Raw genomic sequence first — 27,986 nt, 5'->3', positions numbered from 1 at the left:
CTTGGAACATCTAGTTGTAGGCATAAAGCCACCCAATTTTGTTAAAACAGGCTAATCTATATTTTGTGTCTGAGTGACTATGCACGCAAGTGTGTGAGTAAACTCACATTATTCTCCAACTTCTATGGGGAATTCTCACAAAATCATTATGGATTTAATTGCCTATTTTAAAAGAAAATTTCATTCTCTTCTGTTTTGGAATATGGAATTTCAGGTTAGGGGGCAGCAGCCAGAGTCCCAAATTTAATGGCAGCTGATTAAAATTGCTCTTTCCCCCCTTATTTTTAATTTATTGTAAAATTATCAAAACTATATTCGCATGGACAGCATTTCTCAACCTGAATGTTTTAAAATTTTTAATATTTTGTATGTGTGTGTCACTGGAAACAGACTATTTCCACCCCTAAAAAAAAGAGTGAGAAAAAGATTATGTTTGCATTTTCTTTGTTCAAGATGTTTATTGCATCTCAGAGGGCATACATGCATTGGGTTTTTAAACTGAAATACAAAGAAAGCCATTTTGAAATTGGTTTTAGGTAATTTTCCCCCATTACAGTGTATGTTATCCCCACAATAAATTCAGATACAACCACTTTAAAATGGTACCATACATCTATTAAATAATTTGAAAAATAGGCAGACACCTTTCCAACCCAATATGCTTTTACAAAGAGCTGCCAAGCCACTAGCAACACTGATCAACAGTGACCTCGTTTATGCATCGAAATCTTAAGCCAAGCCATCAGCACAGACAGTGTGACAACAAATTAAAAAGTGAAGAATACAGTATGTACAGTAAAGGATACAATTTTCTGAATCAGTTTAAATTCTAATCACAATGGTACAACAAAACCTACTTTGAGCTCGGTTGAGGGATGGAAGAATACCTGTCTACAGAACACACAGAGAAATACTAAATTAACAGGTGTACATAAAATTCACAATAAAGTCAAATATTTGCAGCAATTTTTCAATTACAGATACACCTTGGGGTGCCTTCATAATATCACTTGAATAGCACATCTCCAATTGCACTTGTATGGACATGATAGAAAGAGACCCTTGACTTTTCAGTGCATTTAATCAAGAATGAATAAATAGGCCAATTTAGATGCAAAACCTGTCAAATATAATTAAAATATAGATTTTAATATAGCAGTGATTAAATAGGGAATTCTCACATTTTTTTTTTCCCATTCTTGATAAGGTAGCTTCAAGGAGAAATATTTATTATGGACATTAACCTTTATATTTTTTAAAATAAAATTTCTTAACATATACAGTGCCACAAAAATAAACATTTCTCACAACAGTTGAAGTTCCTGTGATTGGAAAAATGTATTCCACACCAAAAAAAGTTTTGTATATTTAAGTGTTTTCCTTACTATTTGATATTATCACACTATTCCTGTAACAGAGATGCAGAAGAAAAGAGAATTTATGGAGAGTTTAGGTTTGTCCAAAAGTTATATATACATTGAAACCTTCAAAAACACAGACACATCTTTCCAAATGGCTCACCACACAACAGCTGCATCATCCGTCCATGGGCGAGGTCAGAAAAGCACTAGGGCATGAGAAACATCCACTCATTGTTTACATCATACAACACACAAATGACCCCGATACACTACACGTCTGAGAGCAGGGGTAACAGCTAGGGGAGTACACATTCCTAAGGTTCACTTTCACAGCTGTGCTACGCGTTTCAGGAGAGAAGTTATGAGTAAGCATTGGGTTTGGTACTGGTGGCTCACTTTGTAAGTCTGGGCATCAATCTTATCTGAAGTCTCCAAACTCATTATTTTTTTTCCTATTCAGTCACAAAAATTGCAGCTGTAAAGATAAAAAAGCACTTGAATTAAAAAACAGTATTATATACTCTTCAAGCATTTTATTTATCTCCCTTGCAATTTTACTTCATAGGTAGTATAAAAAATCTTGATGCAAAACGTTTCTATATTACAAGATTCACCTTCATGTACCTTTAGCCATTCTCTAAAATGAGCTTGAAATCTCAGCCAGGAAATAAAAAAGCCCACACATTTTAATGTATAGTTTTGTTTTAGAAAAAAAATTGTATCAGCAGAATTTTGGAATTTGGATACTTAAAAATCTTAATAGTAAGACATTCAGTCTCAATTAAGAACAGCTAACGTGTAGAAAAGAGCAGTGAAAAAAAAAGGGAATGGCAGGGACTTCTATTGTTATTATTATTGTTGTTGTTACTATTAATTTATTTTTAGTTATGGTGCTTAATGTGTCATCCAACGGTTAAACAAGTGACAGAATAGAAGAGAAAGGAGATATTCTTGGTGACTCAATGCCTTCATTTACTCTACTCCCACCCACACTTCACCAGTCATCTTTGCCATGAAACCTTGCCTGGGTCTTTAAAGCTTGGCCCTGTGGGTAACTCTTCACAAAACAGTCAGTGTGTGTCTTCCTCTTGACTGTGAATCCCTGAGGGACTGTTTCAAGGATCTCTGTTTTGGGTATTTAACAGCATTCTTGACATATGATAAGAGCAATATTCACTGAATAACAGGCAGAAACAAAAGGCTGCTCTGTGCAATGCCCTTGGTCACTCCTGGAATTTCAATTGCTCATTGTCTTACCCAGGGGTCCTCAAACTATGGCCTGCGGGCCACATGCAAATACAAATATTATATTTGTTCCCGTTTTATTTTTTTACTTCAAAATAAGATATGTGCAGTGTGCATAGGAATTTGTTCATAGTTTTTTTCTTAAACTATAGTCCGGCCCTCCAGCGGTCTGAGGGACAGTGAACTGGCCCCCTGTTTAAAAAGTTTGAGGATCCCTTACCTATGCCTCCATCAGCCCAGTCCAACACAAAGTGGAATATAAAAGGCACAAGAGAAATTACTTGGCTGAGATGTCAAAGCTTTAAATTATTAACTTTGTATAAGACAAGAAATAAAGCAGTAATTTAAAAAATCTTAGTGGGCATTAGAGAAAGTTTAAAAATATACAGATATAAATGCATAATGAAAATAACACTGGGTAGTGTGGTCCAGAAGTTCAACACTGCTAATCCAGCGTGACCGTGGGTAATCACCTGATGCCGTGTCCGTTTCTTTAGCTGTGAAATGAGACTATCTAGCTAGCTTATCTCACTGGGTTTGATCTCCTACAGAGAAGATCAAAGAAGAGAATGACTGAGAGGGGTATGGAAAGTACTGAAAATAATGAAAAGCAGCATTATTACTGCTCATCACACTCAGCAAGTATCTGTTGAGAACCTCCCCACTGTGTAAGGTGCTGGGGTGAACAGTCAACTTTTCCTTCATCATAATAAATTCACTATTAATCACTTCATATTATGTTAGGAATTTAAAACTAGAATCTTAAAATTTAAAAATTCTACTCGAATGTAGAAAAGCAAAGGGTAATAATCTAAGTTTTACTTGATGAGGCCAAGAAAGGCTGAAGAAGATAAAAATACAGTATGTAGGTAAGTATATTCTTAGGTGATTTCTAAATATAAATATCATAAATGTTACCTTTATATAAATTTCAGCCACAATTTACCAAGTAGCTTGAACAACTTTCTGCTTTATCAGTGTAATATCTATGCCTTCCGGTCTAAGGACAATTTGGAGATTTGTCTTTCTCTTAGTTTTATAAATTAAGTAAGATTTTAAAAAAATCATTGATAATTCATTAATAGCTTTTAACATTGATTTAAAATATAAATACTCAAATTATCATTATCATATACATGTATTAAAAACACAGAAGTACAAATATCATACCTGAAATAGCTAAGCATTGCACAGGTAAATACTATAAGCCCACAGGAAAAGCTCAATATTAGATACCTTAAATTGTTTACAAGAAATCCTTGATGTTAAGATCCGCTAATGGGTCCTTTGCTGGAGGTTTCTTGGGACTCTGAGTGGCAGGTGTAGGGCTTGGAGAAAGCTAATGGGGAAAAGCCAGCCCCAGAGAGAAGAAATAGAAAGCAAACAAGAAAGATAGATAAGCATTAGGCCGAACACGCACCACAGAAAACACACATGCAGAAGATTAGATGGCTAAGTGTTTACAAAACCGACTTTGTTCTACTTAGTCACAGTGTTGTGCTTAATTTTGGACTTGTAAAATGCACTTCAGATGATATTTGGCTTTTTTGAAATTCTTTCATATCAGATGCAGCCAAAGAAAAATTGGAGGACTCTGGTAGAACAATATGGATATGAGTTAGAGAAGATGTGAAAGGCTAGTCACATAAAGATATTATGAATAAACAGTGAGCAAAACAAAATAATCAATTTCTCTGTACAAAAGCATTTTGACTTTGGGTTATTAGTACCACTAAACTAATGAAGAAAATTTAAAGGACTTCTTTTATAGGGAGAGTGAGTTTGAAGGAAACATTGAAGAGTAACAGTTTGCAGAAAGCCACATAAGAAATTACTTAAAATTATTAGCTAAATATACTAGGATTTCATATAAAGTATTTCAAGTGAAAACCAGTCCAGTTTGAAGCACTGTCTGTCTCAGATGAGCAAATAGTTTCCTGGTTATAAATGTCACTAAATTCCAACATCGCCTGTCCAACTTGCAGAAAAGACTAATTATTCAGCACTATAGGAAATAATCATACTGAATTTGCAGGAAAAGCAGCAAAGAATTACTTTACCTGGTGTCTGTTTGACACCTAAATTATTTAATTGTGCGACAGAAATAGGTTCTGGGATCAGGCTTCTGCAGGAATGTTAGGGTACAAGGCCTTGTTTTGGTTATGTAAACTATGTAGAATAGTAACCTTTGAGCCTAATTAATCTCCAATGCCCACATGATAGAAACCTCAGAAATATGGGATTTCAGGGCAGGGATGTATGTTTTTATTGATTCAGTAAACAGCTCCAAGCATTTTTCAGAAGTGTTCCTATGTCCAGAAACTATTGACTGACTGCAGAATCTGTCAGTCAAATTTCCATTTAAAAAACTCAATTCATACTTCATAGGAAGATCAAGACAAAAATGAGTATAAAGGTTGGAGTTGTTTAGAAGATAAGAAACTCAAGGACTGATTCATAATTAATAATTAGGTGAGATGATAACAACATCATAATACCAACCAACTGAGGAATAATGGGATTGTCCAGGCATCCCATCAGTAATAAAAAGCTGATCTGTTCTCTGAAGCTACAAGTCATGTTTATTATCTAGTATAATCAGCTATGCTTCATCTCTGATATAGGATATACATCTAAAAATTGTATAAGTATGACATGCCATTTCCTAGATTACTATAAATGTGGTTAAATGATTAAAACATCGTTTTCATCATACAATCTACTTCTCAAGTTTATTCTTTGAATTAAGTAAACAAATTGATACTATGTAACACTGGCATTATGCTAAAAAAACAACTACCTGAAATAATAACTAATAATTAATTTATTTGTAAAGTTTTCAGCACACCAAGTTCATAAAGATAGAAACATTTTCCTTTTTTCAAAAAGGTGGTAAATAGTCATGGATATATTCAACCATTAAGGTATCACACCTGATAAATGAGATCCTTCTTAGAAATTAAAAATATCTAGACTAAATTTAACCTTACTATCATCCCCCAAACGTTCCTCACTCTCCCCAAAAAGCAATTCTAGGAAGGGTTCATAATCTCAGATCAGACTAGAACATTTCTCATGCAGACAATGCTTTGGTTATGGCATTGAAGGCCAGTGTTCCTCACATTTTAAATTTATCTCTTTGAACACCTAACACCATTCTCTCTCCTGGTCACTGTGGCTTTTGAGGGATTAAAGTAAAAAAGTTGAAAGTACATGTTGGGAACAGGTAGAAAATGGATTTAAAGATGATTCAAGGAACAAAGGGGATTAATGTCCATTCAGAAAGTTCACAGAAGGAATCCTATGGATAAGGCAATATAAATACCCATTGGTAAGTTAAAAATATAGAAGCAAAAACGTTTACTGACATTGTTAAAAGGTATTTGACTTGTTTGCTTTAGTTTGTTCAGCATGGTGCTAGCAAAGTTATATCTTGGTGTTCTGACTATATCTAAGTAGGTTTCTCGTGGTGCAAACCTTCTTGGTTCTACATACTAGACCTCCACCAGGCAATTTTTAAGAGAACCCAAGAAAGGGTGACTCACCAGCATGACTATCACTACCAGCAGCAAAAGCAGTTCTACAAAGTACACATATTTTAGCTCCTATGTTAATGAAGGTAGCACAATGTTTAGTAAGAAACTGGGCCTCACCTAAAGGGAGGTTTGCCTTTTCTCCTGGGTACCCTCTAAACCTTTGCAATTTCCTAAGTGACTTTGTTAGTAAGGTTGGATTTTTGAAAGTACACCTGAAAGTTTATGCTAACAAGATAGCTCAAAGTGGGGGCTAGCCATGACAGAAAAAAGCAACCGTGTGATTCGAGAGCTGGGTCACTAGATATTGCTCTGAATTTTAGGGAGGAGAGGGGGTGGATGGATTAAGTTCAACCACATTGGCAATAATTCTATTAATCTTTCCTATATAATGGAACTTCACTAAAAACTCTGCACCCGTAGCTTCCTGGGTTGGCAATACTGCATGAGTATTGTCACACACTGATGCCAGGTGGGTAAACCCATCCCTGAGGACAAAGAAGCTTCATGCTTAGAACCCACCCAGAATTCACCCTCTGTATCTCTTCTTTTGGCTGGATTTAATCTGTATCCTTTCACTATCATAAAACTGTAATTTTAAATTTAGTGCTTTCCTGAGTTCTCTGAGTCATACTAGGAAATTATCTAATCTGAGGGTGGTCCTGGGAACCCTCAAATTTGTAGGCAGCTGATCTGAAGTGAACGTGATCCACGGGATTCCCAAACTTGTGTCTGAAGTGAGGGTAGTCTTATGGGGACTGCTCACTTAGACGTTACAGTTTGGCAAACTCATTGAAGTTAGTGTTACAAGTCTTGGGCAAACTTGGTAGTCTGGAGGACAGTGTTCTTAACCTTGAGTTTGGCTAACTCTGGAAACACATAATAAAACTGTGGATCAGAAGTACTCCTTTTTCTGGAATAAATACATACTTTCAATGCCTAGTTGTCCTCAGGAACCATTCTGAATGAAGTAGGAGAGGAATGGTGGGACTTTAAGACAGGTAGTTATTTCTATCATTTTCCTCTAAACCTCTCAGTATTGCTAGTTTGTCTCCCATGTTCCCTTTACTTCTGAAGTAACGGATAGGATATTAGGTAAACACATGTCAACAGTTTTCCACACGGCAGTTTAATACTTAGCAATGAATGTCTTTATTCTGTGGACATTTACACGGACCTGGGTGCCGGGGACAGCTGCAGCTCCAAAGGGTGGCCTCATCATGGGCTGTGCAAACATGACTGGCTGCTGCGGCATCATGGGCATGCCCGTCCCAGCCGGAGGCTGAAAAGGAACAGTGGTTCACAGCATGAGTGGAATCCACTATAGCAAGGTCCTAGCATTTATGTCTTTAATATGCTCCTGAAAAATCCTGAGGACTCCAGGACCAGGAGAAAGTATAATTTGTGCTTCGACGCTGGAGGATGGCAGAGAATCACTGAGGCACAGAAGCGGGGCTGGCCACACAGCATCCTCATCCCAACCAGGCTTTGTTCTGTTTATTTGCCTTCTGTAAGCATAATTCTTAAAGAGATAAAACCTTGTTTCCTTATGGATGATGGCCCTAAAATTTGCTAGTGATGAAAGCGGTAAGTGAAAAGTCCTAGTATAGGGATTAAGAATAGATTTTGATGATTGAGCTAAGAATGTTTGATAAATATTACTCTAAAAATAACATAACAATGTACTATAGAAATTATTTTGATAGAAATAATTTTAACTATTTTGTATGTGACTTTATCATGTCATGTGTAGACTACTAATGTCTAAAGCAAATGAGGTAACTTTTTAAGTTTTACCTTACTGCATTTTGGGAAGAATTACATTCCATAGCAGTATTTTTTAATCTGGGATCGGGCAATTTGGCAAAGGCCTTAGAAATGTCAATTACACTTTTTAGTGCAGGTTGTCACTCACCATTCCAAACCCTGCTCCTGGTTGTCCAACAGTTGGAGCCCCAGCACCAGGAGGGACTGAACTGGTTGGAGGTACAGCTCCTTGCTACCATAAAAACCACAAGACAAACATACACACAAAATGACAAGACAAAAAAAGAACCAACATAATTTTGTTTAAAATGACAATATAATTTTAAAATGCATACCCCTTAGGTATATGTAGATATGCAAAGAATTTTCAAATTTTAGTTTCAAATTTTAAAAAATGGGTCTAGCTGCACCATGACAATTATATGAACATACTTACCAAACTGATGTTCACTGTTATAGTGCTATTTGAGCTCGTTGGCTAGCTGATGAGTTATAGCATTGGGTTTCCTCTCTACCTCCTTATATATCTCTCTTCCACCCTCATGAAAAATGAGTCAAATTTATCTAAGCTTTTCCTTTTCTCACCTAAGGATACACACTTTCCCAAAAATGTATACACACACTTTGAATAATTATAAAGGCAGCATATATATATATATATATATATATATATATATATATATATGTTTTGAGTTTAGAAAAAGAAGAGGGGAGAGGGAGAAGGAGAGGGAGAGGGAGAGGAAGGGAGGGAAGGAAGGAAGGAGAGAGGGAGGGAGGGAGGGAGGGAGGGAGAGAGAGAGAGAGAGATCAATGTAGGAGAGAAACATCAATCAGTTGCCTCTCACATGTGCCCTTATTGGGCATCAAACCCACAACCTAGGTATGTGCCCTGACCAGAAATTGAACCCGCAACCTTTTGGTGTATGGGTTGATGCTCCAACCAACTGAGCCACCTAACCAGGGCTCCCCATTTTTATTTTATTCTTTTTTTGTGTTATACTTGCTCTTCTCTGACTTGAGTGTTGTACATTCGCACAATTGCCAAAATTCTTAGTTTTAGGAAGCACTTAAAAGACTGCACACACATCCCATTTTAGATACAGGTCTGGTAGTTTTCAGTCATATACCCAAACCCTCTAATATTTCCCTTATGTTTAAAATCCACCATACTGCAATGCCTTAAATTTAAAGTTAACTATTAGAGCAAAATTCTAATTAAAAAAGGAAATATTACAGTGATGTCAGCAAAAATGGTGAAGTAAGGAACTTTAAAAGCTACCCCCTCCCCCCCAAAAAATAATGGCTAAACAAGCAAAAAGTCATAATCAACTATTTGGAACTCTGGAAACTAAATAACAGTTTACAGCAACCTAGAAGGTAGTTATTCAGAAATATCAGTTGAATCCTAATAAGAATAGTGAACTTTGAGGCATTTTAACTTATTCTAGTTCCATCCACTGTTTTCTACTTAAGCTTCAATCTTTTCTACTTAAGCTACAGCACACATTCCCAGTAATATTACCAGAGGGAAGCAGAATATATTTAATTATTTGCTTTGTCTTGTCTGGGTGGATCCCTGGAAAGACTGGCTCAAAAGTTTGTCTTTGTCTTGCCAAACTGGGAATGCACCTAGTGTTAAAGCTGCTAACTTAAGTCACTTGTGGAAAATACTTACAGGCAAATAGTTCAGATGTTGCTGTCTGAGGCAACAGATAACAGGCAGGGCAAATAGTAGACTAAGCAGAAAGCTTGGGAGGAAAGGCTGGAGAATGAGATGCTTTGGGGATTTAGACTTTGAAGAACTTAGACACACTCCTGGAAATTTAGAAGGCCATGTGCACGCCCAGGAAAGGCTTGAGAAGTCCTCTGGATCACCTTGATGCTTTCAGCAAGCAGTAGGTGATTGCTAAGGTAGAGTTGCAAACTGCCTGGTGGAGTTTGAAGACATGCCGCAACACACACTCAGAGCTCCTCTATAAAAGCTAGGAGATATTTTATATTCTGGGAGTTTTATATAATTATCAACTGACCTACATTAAATAAAGAAACAGAGACTTCAATGGTCACACTTGACAAAGAACACAGACTACAGAATTAATTCAGAATGGCCACTAAACAAAAAGCAAACAACTAAAAAAGTAGCAACAACAAACCTTTGGGGAAGGGGTAGAATCTGATTTTGAGTTGCCACATTATAATATTCAAAATTCCCAGGTTTCAACAAAAAATTGTGAGGTATACACATAGGAATGTATAGTTCATATGCAGGAGAGAGATCTCAAATCAATTACTTAAACTTCAATCTTAAGAACAAACTAAATCGAAAGTAAGCAAAGGAAGTAAATAATAAATATTAGACTAGAGATAAATGAAATAGAGAATAGAAAAACAAAGTAGAAAAGAGAAGAAATCAAAGTTGAGTCTTTGAAAAGATCAATGAAACAGACGAACTTGCAGTAGACAAACCAAGAAAAAAAGAGCGAAACTTATTAATCAGAATGAGGAATGGAAGTGGAGACATTACTACCAACCTTGCAGAAATAAAAATGATTGTAAAGGAATATTATGATAAATTACATACTAAAACATTAGATAACCTAGATAACATTATAAAATTCGTATAAATACACAAACTACAAGAAGAAATAGAAAGTTTAAATAGATGTATAGTAAGTGAGGAGACTGAGTCAGTAATCAAAAACTTTCACCATAGAAAAGCCCAGAACCAGATAGCTTCACTGGTGAATGTGTTCAAATGAAGGAGAATTGATAGTAATCCTTCTCAAGCTCTCTCTCTAAAAAAGAATATTTCTTAATCCTTCTTTGATGCCAATTATTACCCTGATACCTAAGCCAGACAAGAACATCATAGAAAAAGGAAAACTACAGATCATTATATTTTATGAACACTGATGCAAAAATTCTCAACAAAATACTAGCATACTGAATCCAGCAACATATTATACACCATGGCCACATGAGGTTTCACCAAGGAATTCAAGGTATGTTCAATCAATGTAATATGTCATATTAATAATTTAAGAAAAAAAATCCCACATGATCATCTCAGGAGATGCAAAAAAGGCGTATGGCAAAATCCAACACCCTTTCATGGACACAACAAAACACTCAACAAACTAGGAATAGAAACAAAATTCCTCAACCTGATAAAAGGCACCTAAGAAGAACGTATGCTTAGCATTGTACTTAATATTGATTGACTAAAAGCTTTCTCCTTAATAATAAGACAAAGATATACTGGATGTTCTAATCAGGGCAATTAGGTAAGAAAAAGAAATAAATGTCAACCAGGTAAGAATGGAAGAAACATACTTATATGGTCAATTAATCTATGACAAAGGAGGCAAGGATATACAGTCGCTTCAGCAAGTGGTGCTGGAAAAAATGTACAGATACATGCAAAAAATTAAATTGAACTACTTTATTATACCACGTACAAAAACAAACACAGGATGGATTAAATCCTTAAATGTAAGACCTTAAATCATAAAACTCCTAGAAGAAAATATAGACAATAAACTCCTTGACTTTACTCTTGGCAATATCTTTTTGGATATGTCTCCTTGAACAAAAGAAAAACAAATGTGACTACATCAAGCTAAAAAGTTTTTGCACAGCGAAGGAAACCACCAACAAAACAAAGAGACAAGGTACTGAATGGGAGAACATATTTTCCAATGATACATATGATGAAAGGGCAAAAGATGTGAATAGACATTTCTCTAAAAGGGACATACAAATGGTCAATAGACATTTGCAAAGATGCTCAACATCACTAATCACCAGGGAAGTGCAAATTAAAACCACAATGGGATATCACCTCCCACCTGTCAGAAAGGTTACCATCAATAAATCAACAGACAAAAAGTGTGGGTGAGGATGTGAAGAAAAGGGAACTCTTGTGCACTGTTGGTGAGACTGTAAACTGGTGCAACAACTGTGGAAAAGAATATGGAGGCTCCTTTAAAATTTTAAAATAAAGCTTCCACATGAGTCAGCAATTCTACTTCTGGGTATTTATCTGAAGAAACCAAAACACTAATGTGCAAAGATATATGCCTCCCATGTTCACTGCAGATTTACTAGTTATAGCCAAGATATGAAAGTAAACTAGATGTTCATCAAATAAATGGATAAAGACAAATATATATATATTCTATATAATAAAAGCCTAATATGTTAAGTGTCTGGTTGTCCTTTCAAGCAATCAAAGGGTAATATGCTAAGGCTGCTCAACTGCTCGCTATAACATGCACTGACCACCAGGGGGCAGACAGTCGACCAGTTGCTATGACGTGCACTGACCACCAGGAGGCAGATGCTCTGACTGGTAGGTTAGCTTACTGCTGGGGTCTGGCTGATAGGGGCTGAGCGAGACAGGTCGGGCACGCCCTGGAGCCTTCCTGTGGTCCCTCCCTGGCTGGCCAAGCTCCCAAGGCCCTCCCTGGCCCTGATTGTGCACTGATGGGGTCCCTCGGCATGGTCTGTGCCCCTTTGCAATCCGGGCTGAAGGACCCCCCCCCCCCCGGCCCCCAAGTGTACAAATTTCATGCACTGGGCCTCTAGTATATGGATAAATAGATAGATAGATAGATAGATATCAATATAGATATATAGATAGATATAATGAAATATTATTCAGCAATAAAATGGAATGAAATCTTGCCATTTGTGGCAACATGGACGGACCTAGAAGGCTAAGTGAAATAAGTCAGACAGAGAAAGACAATTATCATTTCATTTATACGTGGAACCTAAAAAAAACAAAGCAAATGAATAAACAGAACAAAAAAGAAACAGACTCATAGATATAGAGAATAAACTGATGGTTGCCAAAGGGGAGGGGATGGGAGGATGGGATAAAACATAAATTAAAAGGAAAAAAGAAAGAAATCAAACTCTCTCTATTTGTAGGTAACATGATTTTATAGATAGAAAGTCCTAAGGAATCCATACACAAAAAACTATCAGAGTTAATAAGTTTAGCAAAGTTGTAGGATATAAAATCAATATACAAAAATCAGTTCCCTGTACACTAGCAATGAACAATAAAAAACACAATTACAAAAAATTTCATTTAGAGTAGCATTAAAAATAATAAAGTACTAAGCAATAAATTTACAAAGAGAAGTACAAGACTTATACACTGACAACTATAAAACATTGTAGAAAGAAATTAAAGAAGACTTAGATAAATGAAAAGTATGCTGTGTTCATGGACTGGAAGGGGAGAGGGAAAGCTATTTTGCTCCCCCTACAAGTATTATATTTCAGATTCACACTTTACTCATCATTTCAACAGGTGAGGTTTGGTAAGCTATTCACCAGACCCAGAATTATATAATTTATTGGAACTGTGTCACTTATCAGAATTGTAAATAATAATTGTATTATTTACCTGAATTATATCATTGGGACTTAAAGAAGTAAAAGAAAAAAAAAAGGTTTTTATTAGTTATCAAAACAAAATGAGCTTGGGTCAAATAATTTCAAGAGAGTCTTAACTTGTCATTTTGCTCAAATGGTAGATTAACTAAAAAATTTTCTCTCCAAATATTATTTTTCCTAAGGTTTTAAATTGTTTTCTTTTTCAACCTCAACTGAATATTTTATTTATAGGCAAATAAAGATTTGTTGTTTTTAGGGAGGGAACGGCAGGTTCTGTGATGTCCTGTAAAATGCACATACTTCTGAATTGCAAGCACCTTCTCACTTTGTACGATGGAAACTTGAGAGGCCTGTTGTGCACTGGGAAGCAGGACTAAGAGGCTCTGGAAATGCAGGGCTTTCAATGGCCAGGATGACAGAGCCCGGCCAGCAGACAGATTCCAAACAGTCAAGTCCTGTTAAGGCTTCTAGATCTCATTTCTAGATCTCGTTCTCTGATCTGAAAAATTTTATAGCTGCACCTCCAAGCCACAACTGAGGGAAATTCAAAACAAATTTGGAAAAGCAACCTTAGCTCTTGTTTATGGATAAAAACTTTAAAAGGCACCCTCTCTGCTGCCCCTTCAATTTCCTACTCAAAGGTAAAGGCCTGCAGAAGACCAGGACGATTTGGAAACATTGCTTTGCTGCTTCTGAAGCACAAGCTTGGCTGTCTCTCCTCTTTGTCTTGGGTATTCTCAGGAAAAGAAACTTAAACATTCCCCTTCTTGGTTAATGGCCTCATCATTTAGCAAACTGTCCCATATAGAAACTTGGGCAACCACTGTCTTGGTGGCTTCATTCACAAGGACCCACAGTTGTGTGGATTCTACCAGAGAGTTTTCCTTCTTGTCTTCCTTCCCTCTCACTTCAAGCTCTCAACCATTTTTTTTTTTAACCTACAGCTGATCTGCCAAATATCAGTACTCTCACCACCCTTTCTCCACTCCCCTCATTCCATCTTAGATACTGCTATCACCTTGACTGTCCTGGAATTAACTTGTTAAAAAACAATTAAAAACTTGATCCTGCCTGGGCTGGAGTGTCTCAATGGTTGAGCTTCGACCTATGAACCAGGAGGTCACAGTTAGATTCGTGGTCAAGACACATGCCCCGGTTGTGGGCTTGGTCCCCAATGGGGTGTGCAGGAGGCAGCCGATCAATGATTCTCTCTCATCTTTCTATCTGTCCCTCTCTGTACCTCCCTAAAATCAATAAAAATGTATTTGAAAAAAACACACAAAAACAACAACTTGATCCTGCTGAAAAGGGCACCACTATTAAAGTATTAACTTCTCAGAACAGCACACAAAGCCTCTTTAATTTTGCATAGAACAGAATAGGAAAATTAGTTCCTTTAATTTGGTAATGATACTATAAATTGTGAGATTTAATGTGATTAGATCGTATTCAAGACCAGTTCTAAAGAAGCTTTTTCTTTCATTAGGGATTTTATACATTTATTGAATCGCTTTCCCTGTACCCCAAACAAGACAGTGACTCTCAAATGTTTTTGTATTGAAGAATAGAGTGCAGCCCCCATTGGTCTCAGCATCTATTTGAGTCACCAACCACAGATAAATGCCTGGGATCCCAGGGTAAGAATTACATTCCCTTTCAGCCATAAATGAACCCTAGTTTGAACAATAAATGAAATGGTCATCTTAGTCATACATCAATTTTTAAGAGAGATTTAGTTTTCTACTAAGTAGCCTTTGTAAAATTTAAAATGGAACTCTTTATTGTATTGCTAAATACAAAAAAATGGTCTTCTTAAGCATTGTTTTTAAATTATGCAAAGAAAGATTTAAAGAAATAAATAGCTAGATACAATAGGCAATTTTTTCATTGTTATCAGTTAGGAAATCACTTAAAGTTAAGTTCTTTCAGACTTTGAACTCACCAAAGAAAATATTAGTTCTTGAATTTCCTCTCTCACTACAACCACTGGCAGGGGTGAGGAGATAAGGGAAGTGGGTTTCCAGAACAGAATGTATTTTCCTGTAGAAACTATGGTATAAATTGTAATTCAGTGAATACTGTTCTGTTTAATGGTGACTTTTGACTCAAAAGGCATTATTCAGATTGGTTTGAACTTATTTTTATTTATAAAACTGCTTACATATAAAAACATTACTATTTATAAAATTATTTAAAAGACAATATGTTCTAAATTCCAAAACTTAGATATTGAAATTAATTTCTGAAACACAATAGTTTTAATAGAGTCTATCTAAAATGTTTATATTCTATTTATATTAATCACTTCCATACATGTTTGTTTGGCTGGGATTGGTGGGTGATAGTTAGAATTAATTCAGGCAATAAGGAGAGTATGGCATCAAGAAAGCCTTTGAGATGGGTGTGATATAGATAGATGAAGGTGGTAAGTAAAGGTGAAAAATTACGAGTGAACTTGGGAAATAGCAACTAGCCTAGTTTTGCGTATATAGAAAAACAGTAAGTTTTGCTACCCTTGGTAATGTCTTTTTTATGGTAGCAAATTTCATAAAATAATAATTAGTCTTTATTACCAGTGATATGCTATTTCATAGAACGAATGGTGGCATTAATATATTAATAGAAATTTAATATACAGAAATAAAACCTATTTAAATTTTATAGAAAAGATGGTGTTAGTAGTTTCAATTTTTGAAATGGTGAGAAGAATTAATAGTGATTTAAAATGAAAGTTCACTTACACAGTGGAAAATTGCCCAATCTTTCTGGTAAGAAAAAAAGCTGTCATTACTTAAGACAATCAAGAAATCTGGGCAAGAAATATGATAAAATATAAATCATGATCAATGTTATTAAATGATTTTGAAAAATTATTTCCATAATTGTAAAAATATAAAACAAATATCTCAAAAAGCATATATACTATTTTGAAATAATTAAAATTAAAAAATAGGTCATAATCTTTATCAAGTATAAAGTCAATAAAATTTGCAGTTTGATAAATATTGCATCCTGCTTATATTTCTTCGATGTGCATGGAAAAGTACAGTGTCAGTAGCAAAATTAAGCAAAATGCACTGTGTTGTACACACTGAGGAGCTGGTAAATTTCCCCCACTGCTCCGGCCCCCAGGGGCTACGTACCAAAGGTGCACTTGATGGAACTCCCGTGGACCAGGTTGCTGGGGCCACTTTTGGCTGCCAGTTGGCACCACCAGTCAACTTTTTCTCTCCAGCATTCCACTGAAGATCTCCCCTAAAATCAAGCATGCAAAACACACAAAAAACACACTAACCAGAAAAGAATGATGTGTGATTCCTGAGATACTTTTATTTGAGTAGAAGCAGTCTGTTTGAGTCCAGTGACAATAAAGAACACAGAGTAAAACTTATAGAAGGCGCTTAACATATTGTATCTAAGAAAGCTTTAAAGCATTTGACAAAAATAATTTAGAGTCTGGACCTCAAGGATAACAGGAATTTTCTATTCTTTTTTTGTTAATTTAAATTCTTTATTGTTGAAAGCATTACATATGTCTCCTTTTTTTCCCCACTCCCCCTATCACTTCTAATAGAAAAATATGCCACAAATTTAACTGAATCCTTCACTGGTTATAAAAAATACTAAATACCTGTATCATAAATACTATATACCTACACTTTGTTGAATTTGAGGTGCATCCATGATGTCCCTTTCTGGATCAACAGAAGGTTTCATACAACTATATCATAACTACAACCTGCATTACAATGACTGTAAGATACCATATATTGGTAAAATGGATCCCAATTTCAGATGTTGAAATATGCATCTAAAAAAGGGTACACTGTTTATCATTCTTACCATCCTTCCTTAAAATTGATCCTCCATGAGAGACTTAAAAATCAATGTTAATTAGGAATATTGTAATGAGTCTAGAATTTAAAGCTATTAAATTATTCAAACCACAATTCCCCAGTATTTCTAGACTAGAAGCCCAGTGCACAAAATTCGTACACTGGTAGGGTACCTAGTGGCTGCCAGCTGTCAGCCAGGGCCTCCCTCCCTTCCCTTGGCTGGCCCAACCCCCTGGTCGAACTCCCGGATGTACTCCCGGTAGAGAGGACAACTTGTATACTACACTTTTATCATATAGGATAAAAGTTCATGACAATCTTGGAGACTAAAATATATTATTCCTTTTCATTGTCATAGCCAACAGTTTGGATGTTCCAGTAGAAAACAACAAAAACAAAAACCCAGAATAAAATAAAAACCAATTCTAAAATTACCTAAACTGAGAATGAGTAATTACTTTAATGAAAACAACATTTGATAGTCTCAAATAAGTACAAATACATTGTCTCAACAAAATCAGATAGCTTAAAAAGTACTTACTTTTTGGATGTGGTGCCAGAAATCCCAAGATCTATAAATGGATAAAAGAAAAAAAGAATTTAAAACTCTATACTCAGCTTAAATGATATGACATTTAAAAGATCAAAGACTCAGAGGTCTAGGAAAAGTCCATATTTTGCCTAGGAATGACTACATTCAGTTATACAAAGGAGAAACTATGTCAGGAAACATTCACAAATCTAACATTTTCTTTTACTTTACATTATACTTAAGGATCGTATTTTAATGTCAACTCGTGTTCAGAAAAAAAGAGTAAACACGGGAGGCTGGAGACCGCTATCTTAGAAAGGTCTATGTGGCTGGCATCTGGGGACCTCGCTAGGAAATTCTTCTCTACACCGAGACAAAACTTTGCCTCATGATAAGGGTGGCTTGCTGTGTCTAAACCAGGGGTGGGCAAACTTTTTGACTCGAGGGCCACAATGGGTTCTTAAACTGGACCGGAGGGCCGGAACAAAAGCATGGATGGAGTGTTTGTGTGAACTAATATGAATTCAAAGTAAACATCATTACATCAAAGGGTACAGTCTCTTTTTTTTTTAGTTTTATTCATTTCAAACGGGCGGATCCGGCCCGCAGGCGTAGTTTGCCCACGGCTGGGACCATACAAACAACGTGGTTTATGCTGAACACCTGCTTTCCTTCTTCAAGACTGAAACTTTAGCACGTGATCAGCATCCAAGAAAAATCCTGGGTGCGGAGTCTCTAAAGGGCTTCCTTGGGCAAATACATCACACACGTGGCCACATTTCTATATGGCCTTCCCCTCCTGGGAATGAGAAAGCATAAGGAAGTCTGAGCATGGATTCCTCCAGACTCTGCCTGTGTCTTTTCCCCGATGATCCAGCTGTGCATCCTCACCAGCTGCTGTAATACATCTTAGCTGTGAGTACAGACATGTGCTGAGTCCCCTGAGTCCTTCTAGTGAATCAGTGAATGGGAGGGTAGTCTTGAGGATCCCGACACAACCAGCTCCATCGTTCTGCTCTAATCTCAGTTCATTTATTACGTCCGCCAATATTTATTGAGCCCCTACGTATACACCAGGCACTGTTCTAAGTGCTTGGGTTATGTTAGTGAAGGGAAAAAATAAATCCCAATCCTGGATGAACTTACATTCCAATGGGGTGAGATGGATGATAAAACAACATATATAAAATAATAAAGTAAATTATGTAGGCGGTTAGAAGGTAAAACGGGAAGCCTATGGAAACATGAAAAGAAAGAGCAGGATCTGGTGGCATAGGATGAGAGTGAGGGCAGGCAGTACTAAACAGGATGCTCAGGGAAGGTCTCGTGGAGAAGGTGAGGCTTGGGCAGAGCTGAGCAGAGATCTGGGGGAGGAGCTTTCTAGCTGTCATATGGTGCACTGTCTGCCCAATGGTAACTCGAGGTTTAACATTTCGAGAAACTGCCGAACTGCTTTCCACCTTAGCTGCCCAATGTTGCCTTCTCACCAGCAATGTCAGAGAGTTTCAGTTTCTCCACATCCTCACAGACACTAGCTATAATGTCTTTTTTATCATAGACATTCTAATGGGTGTGAAGTGATATCTCATTGTGGTATTGATATGCATTCCACAGATGACTGATGCTGAACATCTTTTCATGTACAAAGTGGACATATACTTTTTGGAGAAATGTTTAAGTCATTTGACTATTTTTAAATTGGGTTACTTGTCTTTAAGTATTGAGGTGTAGCGTTCTTTATTCATTCTGAATAAAAGTCCCTAATGAGATGTATGTTTTCTCCCATTCTGTTGATTTTCACTTTTTCTTTTTTTAAAAAATATATTGTTATTGATTTCAGAGAAGAAGGAAGAGGGAGAGATAGAAACATTAATGATGAGAGTCACTGATTGGCTGCCTCCTGCACACCCCCCACTGGGGATCGAGCCCACAACCTGGGCATGTGCCCTTGACTGGAATCAAGCCTGGGACCCTTCAGTCTGCAGTCCGATGCTCTATCTACCAAGTCAAACCGGCTAGGGCTGTTTTTCACTTTCTTAATGGTATCACATGTAGCCCTATCTATCTATTTTTTTCTGTTGTTGCTTGTGTTATTGGTGTCATATCTAAGAACAAGGTTATAAAGATTTATTCATACATTTTCTTCTAAAAATTTTATAGTTTTGGCTCCTACATTTAATCTATGATCCATTTTGAATTAATTATTTTAAAGAACTACAAGACTGTTTCCAAAGTGGCTGCATCATGTTATTTCCCTACCAGCAACAGCTGAGAGTTCTAATTGCTCTACATCCTTGCCAGCACTTGTTACTCTCTTTTTGATAATGGCATTCCTAGTGAGTGTGAAATGGTCTGTCAATGTGGTTTTGATTTGTATTTTCCTGATGACCAATCATGTTCAACATCTATGCATGTACTTGTGGGACACTGTATATCATTTTTGAAGAAATGTTTATTCAAATCCTTTGCCAATTTTAAAATTATTTGTCTTTTTATTACTGAATTGTAAGAGTTCTTTAAGATTATGGATACAAGTCCCATATAAGATATATAACTTGGAAATATTTTCTCTCATTATGTGGGTTCTTAATGGTATCATTCATAACAAAAGTTTTTAATTTTGATGCATTCTTATTAATTTATTTTTATTTGATTGACTATTTTTGGTATTATATCTAAGAAGTCACTGCCTAATCCCAGGTCAATACGCCTAGATTTTTTCTAAGAGTTTTATAGTTTTATCTCTTATATTTAGGTCTTTGGTTCATTTTGAATTGATTTTTGTGGATGGTATAAAGAAGAGGCCCAACTTCAGTCTTTTGCATGTGGCTATCCATTTGACTTGCACGTTTTTTGAATAGAGTATTTTTTCCCATTCTGAATGGTCCTGCAAACCTAGAAAATCATTTAACATTGTATGTGAGGTTTATTTCTGGGCTCTTCATTCTATGCTATTCGCCTATTTTTCTATGTCTATACTGTACCATTTGTCCTGATTACTATAGCTTTGTATAAGTTCTGATATTAAAAAGTGTGCTTCAAATTTGTTCTTTATCAAGATTGTTTGGCTATTGGTCAGCTTTCTTCAGCTGAGACAAATATCAAAGGTGGAAGCATCTGTGAGCTGTGTGCTGAGGGCACTCTCAGAAGCTAGAGGTAAAAATCCTCTATTTCTGAAGGAGGGTCTGGGTGGTATATTATAGTGTCCAGCAAAAGCAGTGACCACTGCAGACTACCCATCAGTGGGATAATATTTTAGAGTAGGAAGAAATACTAGAATAATCTCTCTATGGCTGTCATCAAAGCATTTTCATGGATGCCCAGACTGAGGATGCTGAATGGAAAGCAAAAGTATATCCATAGGGTAATGGATAGAAAAAAATTGTGTATAAATGATATGTTAAACTTTTGATACAGCCTCAAGTGAAATGAAAGGTATTTGCAATGCTAACCCCATTCACCTTAATAAAAAAAATCAAATTCAGAGTTGAAATAAAAGGCCAGTCTTTATCATAGCTGCCCTCACCTCCCAAGACTCTCTCTTTCATGTACCTAGCTCCAGCCACAGTCTCCTTGATTGATGTTCCTTGAATATGCCAGGCAATCTTCTGCCCAATGTCTTGGCACTGGCTGTCTCCTTAGCCTGCACATGTTCCCCTTCAGATATCCATATGGCTCATTCCTTTACCTTCAAATCTTTGCTCAAATTTTACATTCTCAGTGAGGCCTACTCTCACCCCCACTCTGTGGCACTCTTTACCTCTCTTTGCCTGTTCTGTTTTCCCCCCATGGGACTTATAACCTAACACACTATAGAATTTATCAATTTGAAAATGTTTAATGTTTGTCTTTGGTGCCCTTTCAGAGCACCATAAAAACAGAAATTTATACCTGTTTTGATCACTAATTTTCTCTCTCAAGCCTGGAAGAATGCCCAGCATTCAATAAATAGTATTTGTTGAATGAATAACTAAAACGCACTTGGATGTTCAATTAGTAAACATACTGCATTTAAGTTATTCTGCGTTCTCATTTCCAAATGAAATGAAAACTTAAGTACTTATTATACACAACGCACTTGACTTCATACTTGCACATGCTAACTATACCTTGGATAATTTAGATTAATTATTAATTATGGCCTGGGTACTGCTTGTAAGACTACGGTATAGAGACTGCTTACCTTCCAAGGAGCTGTACTGGGTAAAGCACTAAGAATTTCTGCACACTCCTTAATACACTCACCCACAAGTGAATCCAGAAACAATACATAGGAAAAGACAGGGGGAAAATCACACATGATTCAGTTAAATAAAACTATATGACTCACTGCCTACTAAGCTGGCAAGAGACGAGTCAAGATCGCTCCCAAGAGGTTTGCTTGCTGCCACTGCAGGACTAGGAGGTACCATCGAGATGGGTGCAGGCTGCCCAGTTGGTGCCATGGTTGGCATCAGAAGGTCACCTAGACCATCAAACACTGGAAATCAAATAGACCAGGTTCAGAATAATTGAAAAAAATAGATCATATGGAAAATTAAAGGGAAAACTGTCTTAAAAAAACAACTATGGAAACAAGTGAATATACAATCTTATAAAAGAAGGCTTGTAATTCACACTTATCATGACCATAACACCAAAAAGAACATCTCTACATAAGTCTACTCATAAAGTATGGAAATACTAATGAACATGAACAAAGATGGAAAACAATCTGTGTAATGTACAGGAAAGAGCACAGACTTTGGAGTCGGAATTGAGCTCAAACTCAGCTACACGCCTCACTAGCTGTATGTCTTTGAGAAAGTTTCTGTCTGAGCTTTAATTTCCTCATCTGTAAGTGGGAAAAGTACCACTACTACTACTACATGGCTTTGTTGTAAAGATTAAATTAGGTAATACATGTCATGTCTTCATTATAACATTTGCTGTACATAGGCACTCAATAATTGGTAGCCATGGTTACTCATTAAAAGCTATCACTAAAACATGTTTTATTCAAAATGGTAGTGATTTAGCAAAGCCTAACTGGTTTACTCTGAAGTTCTACAATGCTTACTTTAAAAAAAAAAAAGTCTTTGTTGAAACTGTTACATAAACAAGTTAAAACAATTCTTAAATGAGAAAAGAAGGCCAAATCTCTTAGTTCCCTATGAAATCAGTGTCGAAATAAAACCTGACATAATGGTCAATACCTATTAATAAGTATCTGAAAAACAGTTGACCATATTTTAGAAGTAAGAATTTTAATTTTTTTCTCCAGTGTAGCACTCACTTTTGGTTCTAACTTTAAGGGAATATTTAAAGTAAACACTATTTCAGTACTAGGAACCATGCCATTATTCATGGTTCCTGATTACCATGTAACTAATTACTACTTGTCTAGTTCCTAGAACACAAGAAGACCATTTAAAATGCAGATTCATGGGATTTGCATAAGTTATTGCTAATATCCATGTCAAAGATTTTGTGGTTGTTAATTTTTATTAAAAAAAACTATGCATATTTACCATACATACTACTATACAATGATTCTAAATTAAAAAAAGAACAGCATTCAACTAGGCACTGGCAATGGAAGCAACCAAATTGTCAGGCAGGGCATATATTTAGGGTGTTTCTGAAACACATTTAATTGCCAAAAACTCACCAATTGAAAATTTGTAGTAAGGACCCAGCATGGGAAGAGTAGAATGGAAGAGAATACAAACAAAATGACAGCAGGATGAAAGGTTAAAGGCAGGCAAAGAATACTACTTGTGTCTCAACTTCAAAAAACCAAGAACTATGCAAGCTTCAGAGGGTGTAAGCAACAGCAGGGGGAGTGTCCACACATTCAGATACTGTACAAAGATTTAGTACAGAGTACTTGTTTTCCTTTAACCATCTCTAAACCGTGTGCATGTAAGCTCATGCAATAGATGGTGTGCGTGTTAAGTTAGACTTCTGCAGAAAAATTAAAAACAGAAACACAGAAAGGAATTAAAAGTTATTCTTAAAGCCACCAAAATGTACTAAAAATATTCACTTAAGTTACTGAATTTATTTATTGAACGGTTTTTAAAATAAGGTCATCACTCAGTATTGCGTAGACATTTCCTGATTATCATACTAACCTTAGGCGGTTTATTTTATAATCAGAACAAATTAAAAGAATGTTTGAAAACCACTGTCTCACCTGATGGATCAAAGGAGCTGCTGCTAGAAGTTGAAGGCGTTGTTCCAAAAGCTGCCTCAAAATTGGGCTGTAGCAGGTTATTCTGGGCTGGAGTCACTGGTGATGGAGAAGGGGCCATGAAGGAACCCCCAAATCCTAGGAAAAAGCAGTTTCAGAAAAATATAAGCAGAAACAACTAACCATGGGTAAAGGCCATAAAAACAGAGTCAGAAAAAGTTATAGAAGACGGAAAGGAATTGAATGCATGTAGATGCGAGAAGTCAATGACACCTGGGAAGTTATAGGTTATTATAAGTTTTTCAAGTATGTTGACACCTATCATGTATTAATGAGAGATTTAAGTAAACTGGAAACAAGATAGCACACAAGAATATATACCTTTGTTAAGAGAACCCGCGGCAACCAAATCTATGAATACAGTAGAGCACATAAAGCTAAGAGGGTCTCACCCGAGTTAAAATTCAGATAATTATTTTCATTATATTTAAACTTTGATTCTTCAAATCACAATACCAGGTAGTTAGAAAACGCTTAGTTGTACACACTGAACCAGTATGATAATAAAATAAAATCAGAAAAATATGTGTGCATTCTTTCTGCCACCAAATCCTTTTTAATATCTTTCGTATGTTCTGGTCCCCTTGCTGCTACTGCCAAGTGAAGGCTCGCCCAACACGGCTTTCAGGCTTCATAAAGTCGCCCAATGGGGCTTCTCATTTGGACTTCCTTCAATCCAGTCTCTGTAGTGCAGCCTGAGTGATTTTTCTGAGTGGAAAATGTTGATAAAGTTACTTGCCTAAAATCCTTCCCTGGATTCACATAACTTTCAGAGTCATAGAGTGCAGATTCCTTTGCATAGCAATCAAGCTCTTCTGGCTCTGGTTCCCTCTCCATCTCTGCAAAATCGGTTGCTGCTTATTGTATCATCATAGTGAGTCAGATGCCTGCGCTGGGAGGGATTCCTTGCCTTATACTGTTATCAGCCACAACTACCCCCACCCCACCCACCCCAAGTACATATGTGCTCCACCCAAGCCCCATCATAATTCTTTATTCTCACCCCCAGACCCCCGACCCCCACCCCAGGGATGATCTTTTGATGTCAAGAACTGTGTCTTCTTTTTTCACCTTTTCTACTAATAGTCAGACAATGCCTGAAACCCTGTATTAATGTTTATGGAGTGAAGGAAACTTCCTATATAATAAAAGGGTAATATGCAAATTGACCCTAACAGCAGAACAACTGGGAATGACTGGCCACTATGACACACACTGACCACCAGGGGGCAGATGCTCAATGCAGGAGCTGCACCCTGGTGGTCAGTGTGCTCCCACAGGGGGCGCTCTGCTCAGCCACAAGCTAGGCTGCCAGCTGCTAGCACAGCAGTGGTGGCGGGAGCCTCTCCCGCCTCCTCAGCAGTGCTAAGGATGTCAGACTGCAGTTTAGGCCTGCTCCCCACTGGCAAGTGGACATCCCCTGAGGGCTCCCGGGCTGCCAGAGGAATGTCTGACTGCCAGCTTAGGCCCAATCACCCGAGGAGTGGGCCTAAGCCAGCAGGTGGACATCCCCCGAGGGGTCCCAGACTGCAGGAGGGCACAGGCCGGGCTGAGGGACCCCCCCGAGTGCACAAATTTTTGTGCACTGGGCCTCTAGTTTGAATATAAAAGGTGAGGAGAAATCAGACTATTATAAAGTAAGGAAACTTCAAATTACATATTTATCTCTTGACTACTAGAAGCAAATCATTTCTCTCCACCCCCAGACAAAAGCAGAAGCAGAGCTCATCTGTACAAAAATATGCAACTTGTGAAGTGATTCTTAGTAAGAGCTGAGATGATGTTCTATTATCAAAGAATTTATTACTACCAGTTTTTTTTATACTCAGTTTGGGTATATATATTCCTTTCTAATCTAGCCGTATCTGCTCTTCTTCAGAAACTGCTTATGAAAAAAACATCAGGAATGCTCAAAAAATATCCTTAAGCTTGCATTCCATAAAACCAATTTATAAGTTTGAAAATGGCTCCCACTGAAATTCTTTGGTTACTATTTTCTAAAGCAGACAATAATGTTCAAGTCATGTTGCTCCTGGAAATTGATATGGATTTGGGTTTAAGCTTTCCTTGCATATGTATAAAAAAATGTAATTTGCAAAGTTGTTACCTATTCAAAGGTGGTTTTTAAAGTTCACTTTAAGTGATTTTAGTATTGGAGTGACATAAGCATCATGGAACTTTCCTAATTGAAGAAAAGACATTCTTTAAATTTTTAAGAACTAATATCAGTCTGAAGCAAAGATAGACCAACAGTAATTATTTTTTGTGGATGTGACCATTTTGGTTTTAAGGAGGTAGGCGGTGTTAATGCTAACTTTTTGGAAACATCCCACACCTCAAAGTTGGAATATGGCTGTACTTATTAGGCAATTATTCTATGAGGTGCTTCTTCTTGTTACAGGTGAGTGTGGAGACAATTGTACTTGATGCTCAGCTTCTTAAAACTTGGCCAAGAAAAGACAACATATCCTAGAATCACATCATATTAGTGTTGGGAAGGGCCTTAGCATCATCTGATTCAATCCTATCTTTCCATGGCTGGAAGAAATGGTGCAAGAGAAGTTAACACACCTACCCAAGATTAAGTAGTAGAAGGAGAAAAATGTATGCTTTGACACAGGGCTCATCTGCTTAGTACTGCTAAACTTCGTAATATAAGTAGATTTTCTCCATAGGTAAATAAATAACACTATTCAACAACAACAACAAAAAGTAACAGTGCCTTCTCTAAGACATTAAAGGGTAAAACCAATTGGCATGAGGCTCACCAAGTGCCAGGCAGTGTTCTATGCATTTATTAGGTTGAACCACATGAATTTCCTATATTGGACCATTTTGGTCCTACAACAGCAGCAATTTTATGTTGTTCAACCTAAAACATACTTTAGCTAATTTAATCCTAACACCAACCCCATGAAGTTCCACAGATGAAGGAACTGAGGCCAGAGAGGTTAAGTAATTTGCCCAAGGTTAATGATGGCAAATACAGAGCCAGGATTCCACACAGGAATCTTCCAGATACTTGTTCATTGTCATACTACACAGCCTCTTTCCCACAGTCAGGAGTAATGCCAGACTTGTACCTTCCTATAGGTTTATAAATTTGACAAAGATCTGGGAAGATCTCCATTATACTCAGTTGTTATGAAGTAGGTGCCCTCACAAACCTAGCTTAATTAAAAAGGTATAAAGTGACATAAAATAATCAACTGATTATCTTAAAGGAAAAACTATTGCTATACTCTTAATGAAGAGCTAAACAACAAAATTATAGACATTAGTAAGAAGTTTGGGGAACTCCTTCTGTTAAGTGCAAAGTTTTAGGGTCCAGGAATAGAAGCAAATAATAAACTGAAACCACTAATCTTTCTTTCAATATGGTTATAAATTACATTAAGAAGAAAAGTATTCTATGGAATTGAAAATAAGGTAGTAATCAGTAGGCTTCTGAATGTCTTGCAGGCATATTTGAACTTTCCTACACTATAACTGGATTGCTCAACCATTTACAAAATCACTGCCTTCTATCACAGATGATTAGTCTTACAAATGTATCTTTCTCAAAGGGAACAGCCTATGCACTTAGTGAAGGTTTATTAATGCAGACATATCAAAACCCATCATATTATTGAGTCGAGTGAAAATTTAAAACTATTGGTAGTGAAACACACTCTCACACATAGTCTCCTTACCCATATGTGCTCCATTATGTTAAAGATGGTATCATTTCAATTATTCCCAGTGGTACAACCAGTTCTCAACACATTCCATTTATGAAGATCAATCTGAGCTAGTCAATATTGCTAAGAATAATAGCCTGAGACATTTTGTCTGACACTTTCAGACTGTTTTCCAGCCCCACACAGGTTGAAAGTATTGGCCCTCTGTAGACCTTCCCATTTAGTGAAAATTGTTAAGTTATTAATTCAACACTGAACATTTTTATATTTTAAATCCATTCAAGGACTATGACTCTGCTAAAAAAGTAATTTGTGTCTTGTGATTAGCAGACAATGTAAAACTACAAAGAGCCTCATAAGGCTGGTTCATATCTTCCCCGCCTTTGGA

General features: G+C 36.7%; 1 protein-coding gene across 10 annotated transcripts in view; it reads right to left on the bottom strand.

Annotated features, from left to right (window-relative positions):
* Window positions 1-427: 427 nt before the first annotated feature.
* SNAP91 (synaptosome associated protein 91) overlaps window positions 428-27,986 on the bottom strand; it is a 125,830-nt gene continuing 98,271 nt past the window's right edge. For 7 of the 10 annotated variants that reach the window (XM_036318100.1, XM_036318099.1, XM_036318105.1 and 4 more), the window contains 8 exons: window positions 23,862-23,996; window positions 22,014-22,163; window positions 17,693-17,723; window positions 16,459-16,570; window positions 8,055-8,138; window positions 7,317-7,421; window positions 3,843-3,945; window positions 428-1,836 (listed from right to left, as the gene is read on the bottom strand). In XM_036318100.1, coding sequence (XP_036173993.1) covers window positions 3,853-3,945; window positions 7,317-7,421; window positions 8,055-8,138; window positions 16,459-16,570; window positions 17,693-17,723; window positions 22,014-22,163; window positions 23,862-23,996 — 710 coding nt within the window. In that variant the 3' untranslated portion in view covers window positions 428-1,836; window positions 3,843-3,852. The remainder of the gene's footprint in view (window positions 1,837-3,842; window positions 3,946-7,316; window positions 7,422-8,054; window positions 8,139-16,458; window positions 16,571-17,692; window positions 17,724-22,013; window positions 22,164-23,861; window positions 23,997-27,986) is intronic. The other 3 variants (XM_036318102.1, XM_036318103.1, XM_036318108.1) reach the window with 1 other exon arrangement.

Source organism: Myotis myotis, unplaced genomic scaffold (genome assembly GCF_014108235.1).
Source record: "Myotis myotis isolate mMyoMyo1 unplaced genomic scaffold, mMyoMyo1.p scaffold_m19_p_7, whole genome shotgun sequence".
NCBI lineage: Eukaryota > Metazoa > Chordata > Mammalia > Chiroptera > Vespertilionidae > Myotis > Myotis myotis.
The sequence above is the reverse complement of the archived record's forward strand: the minus strand, read 5'-3'. Positions and strand labels throughout refer to the sequence as shown.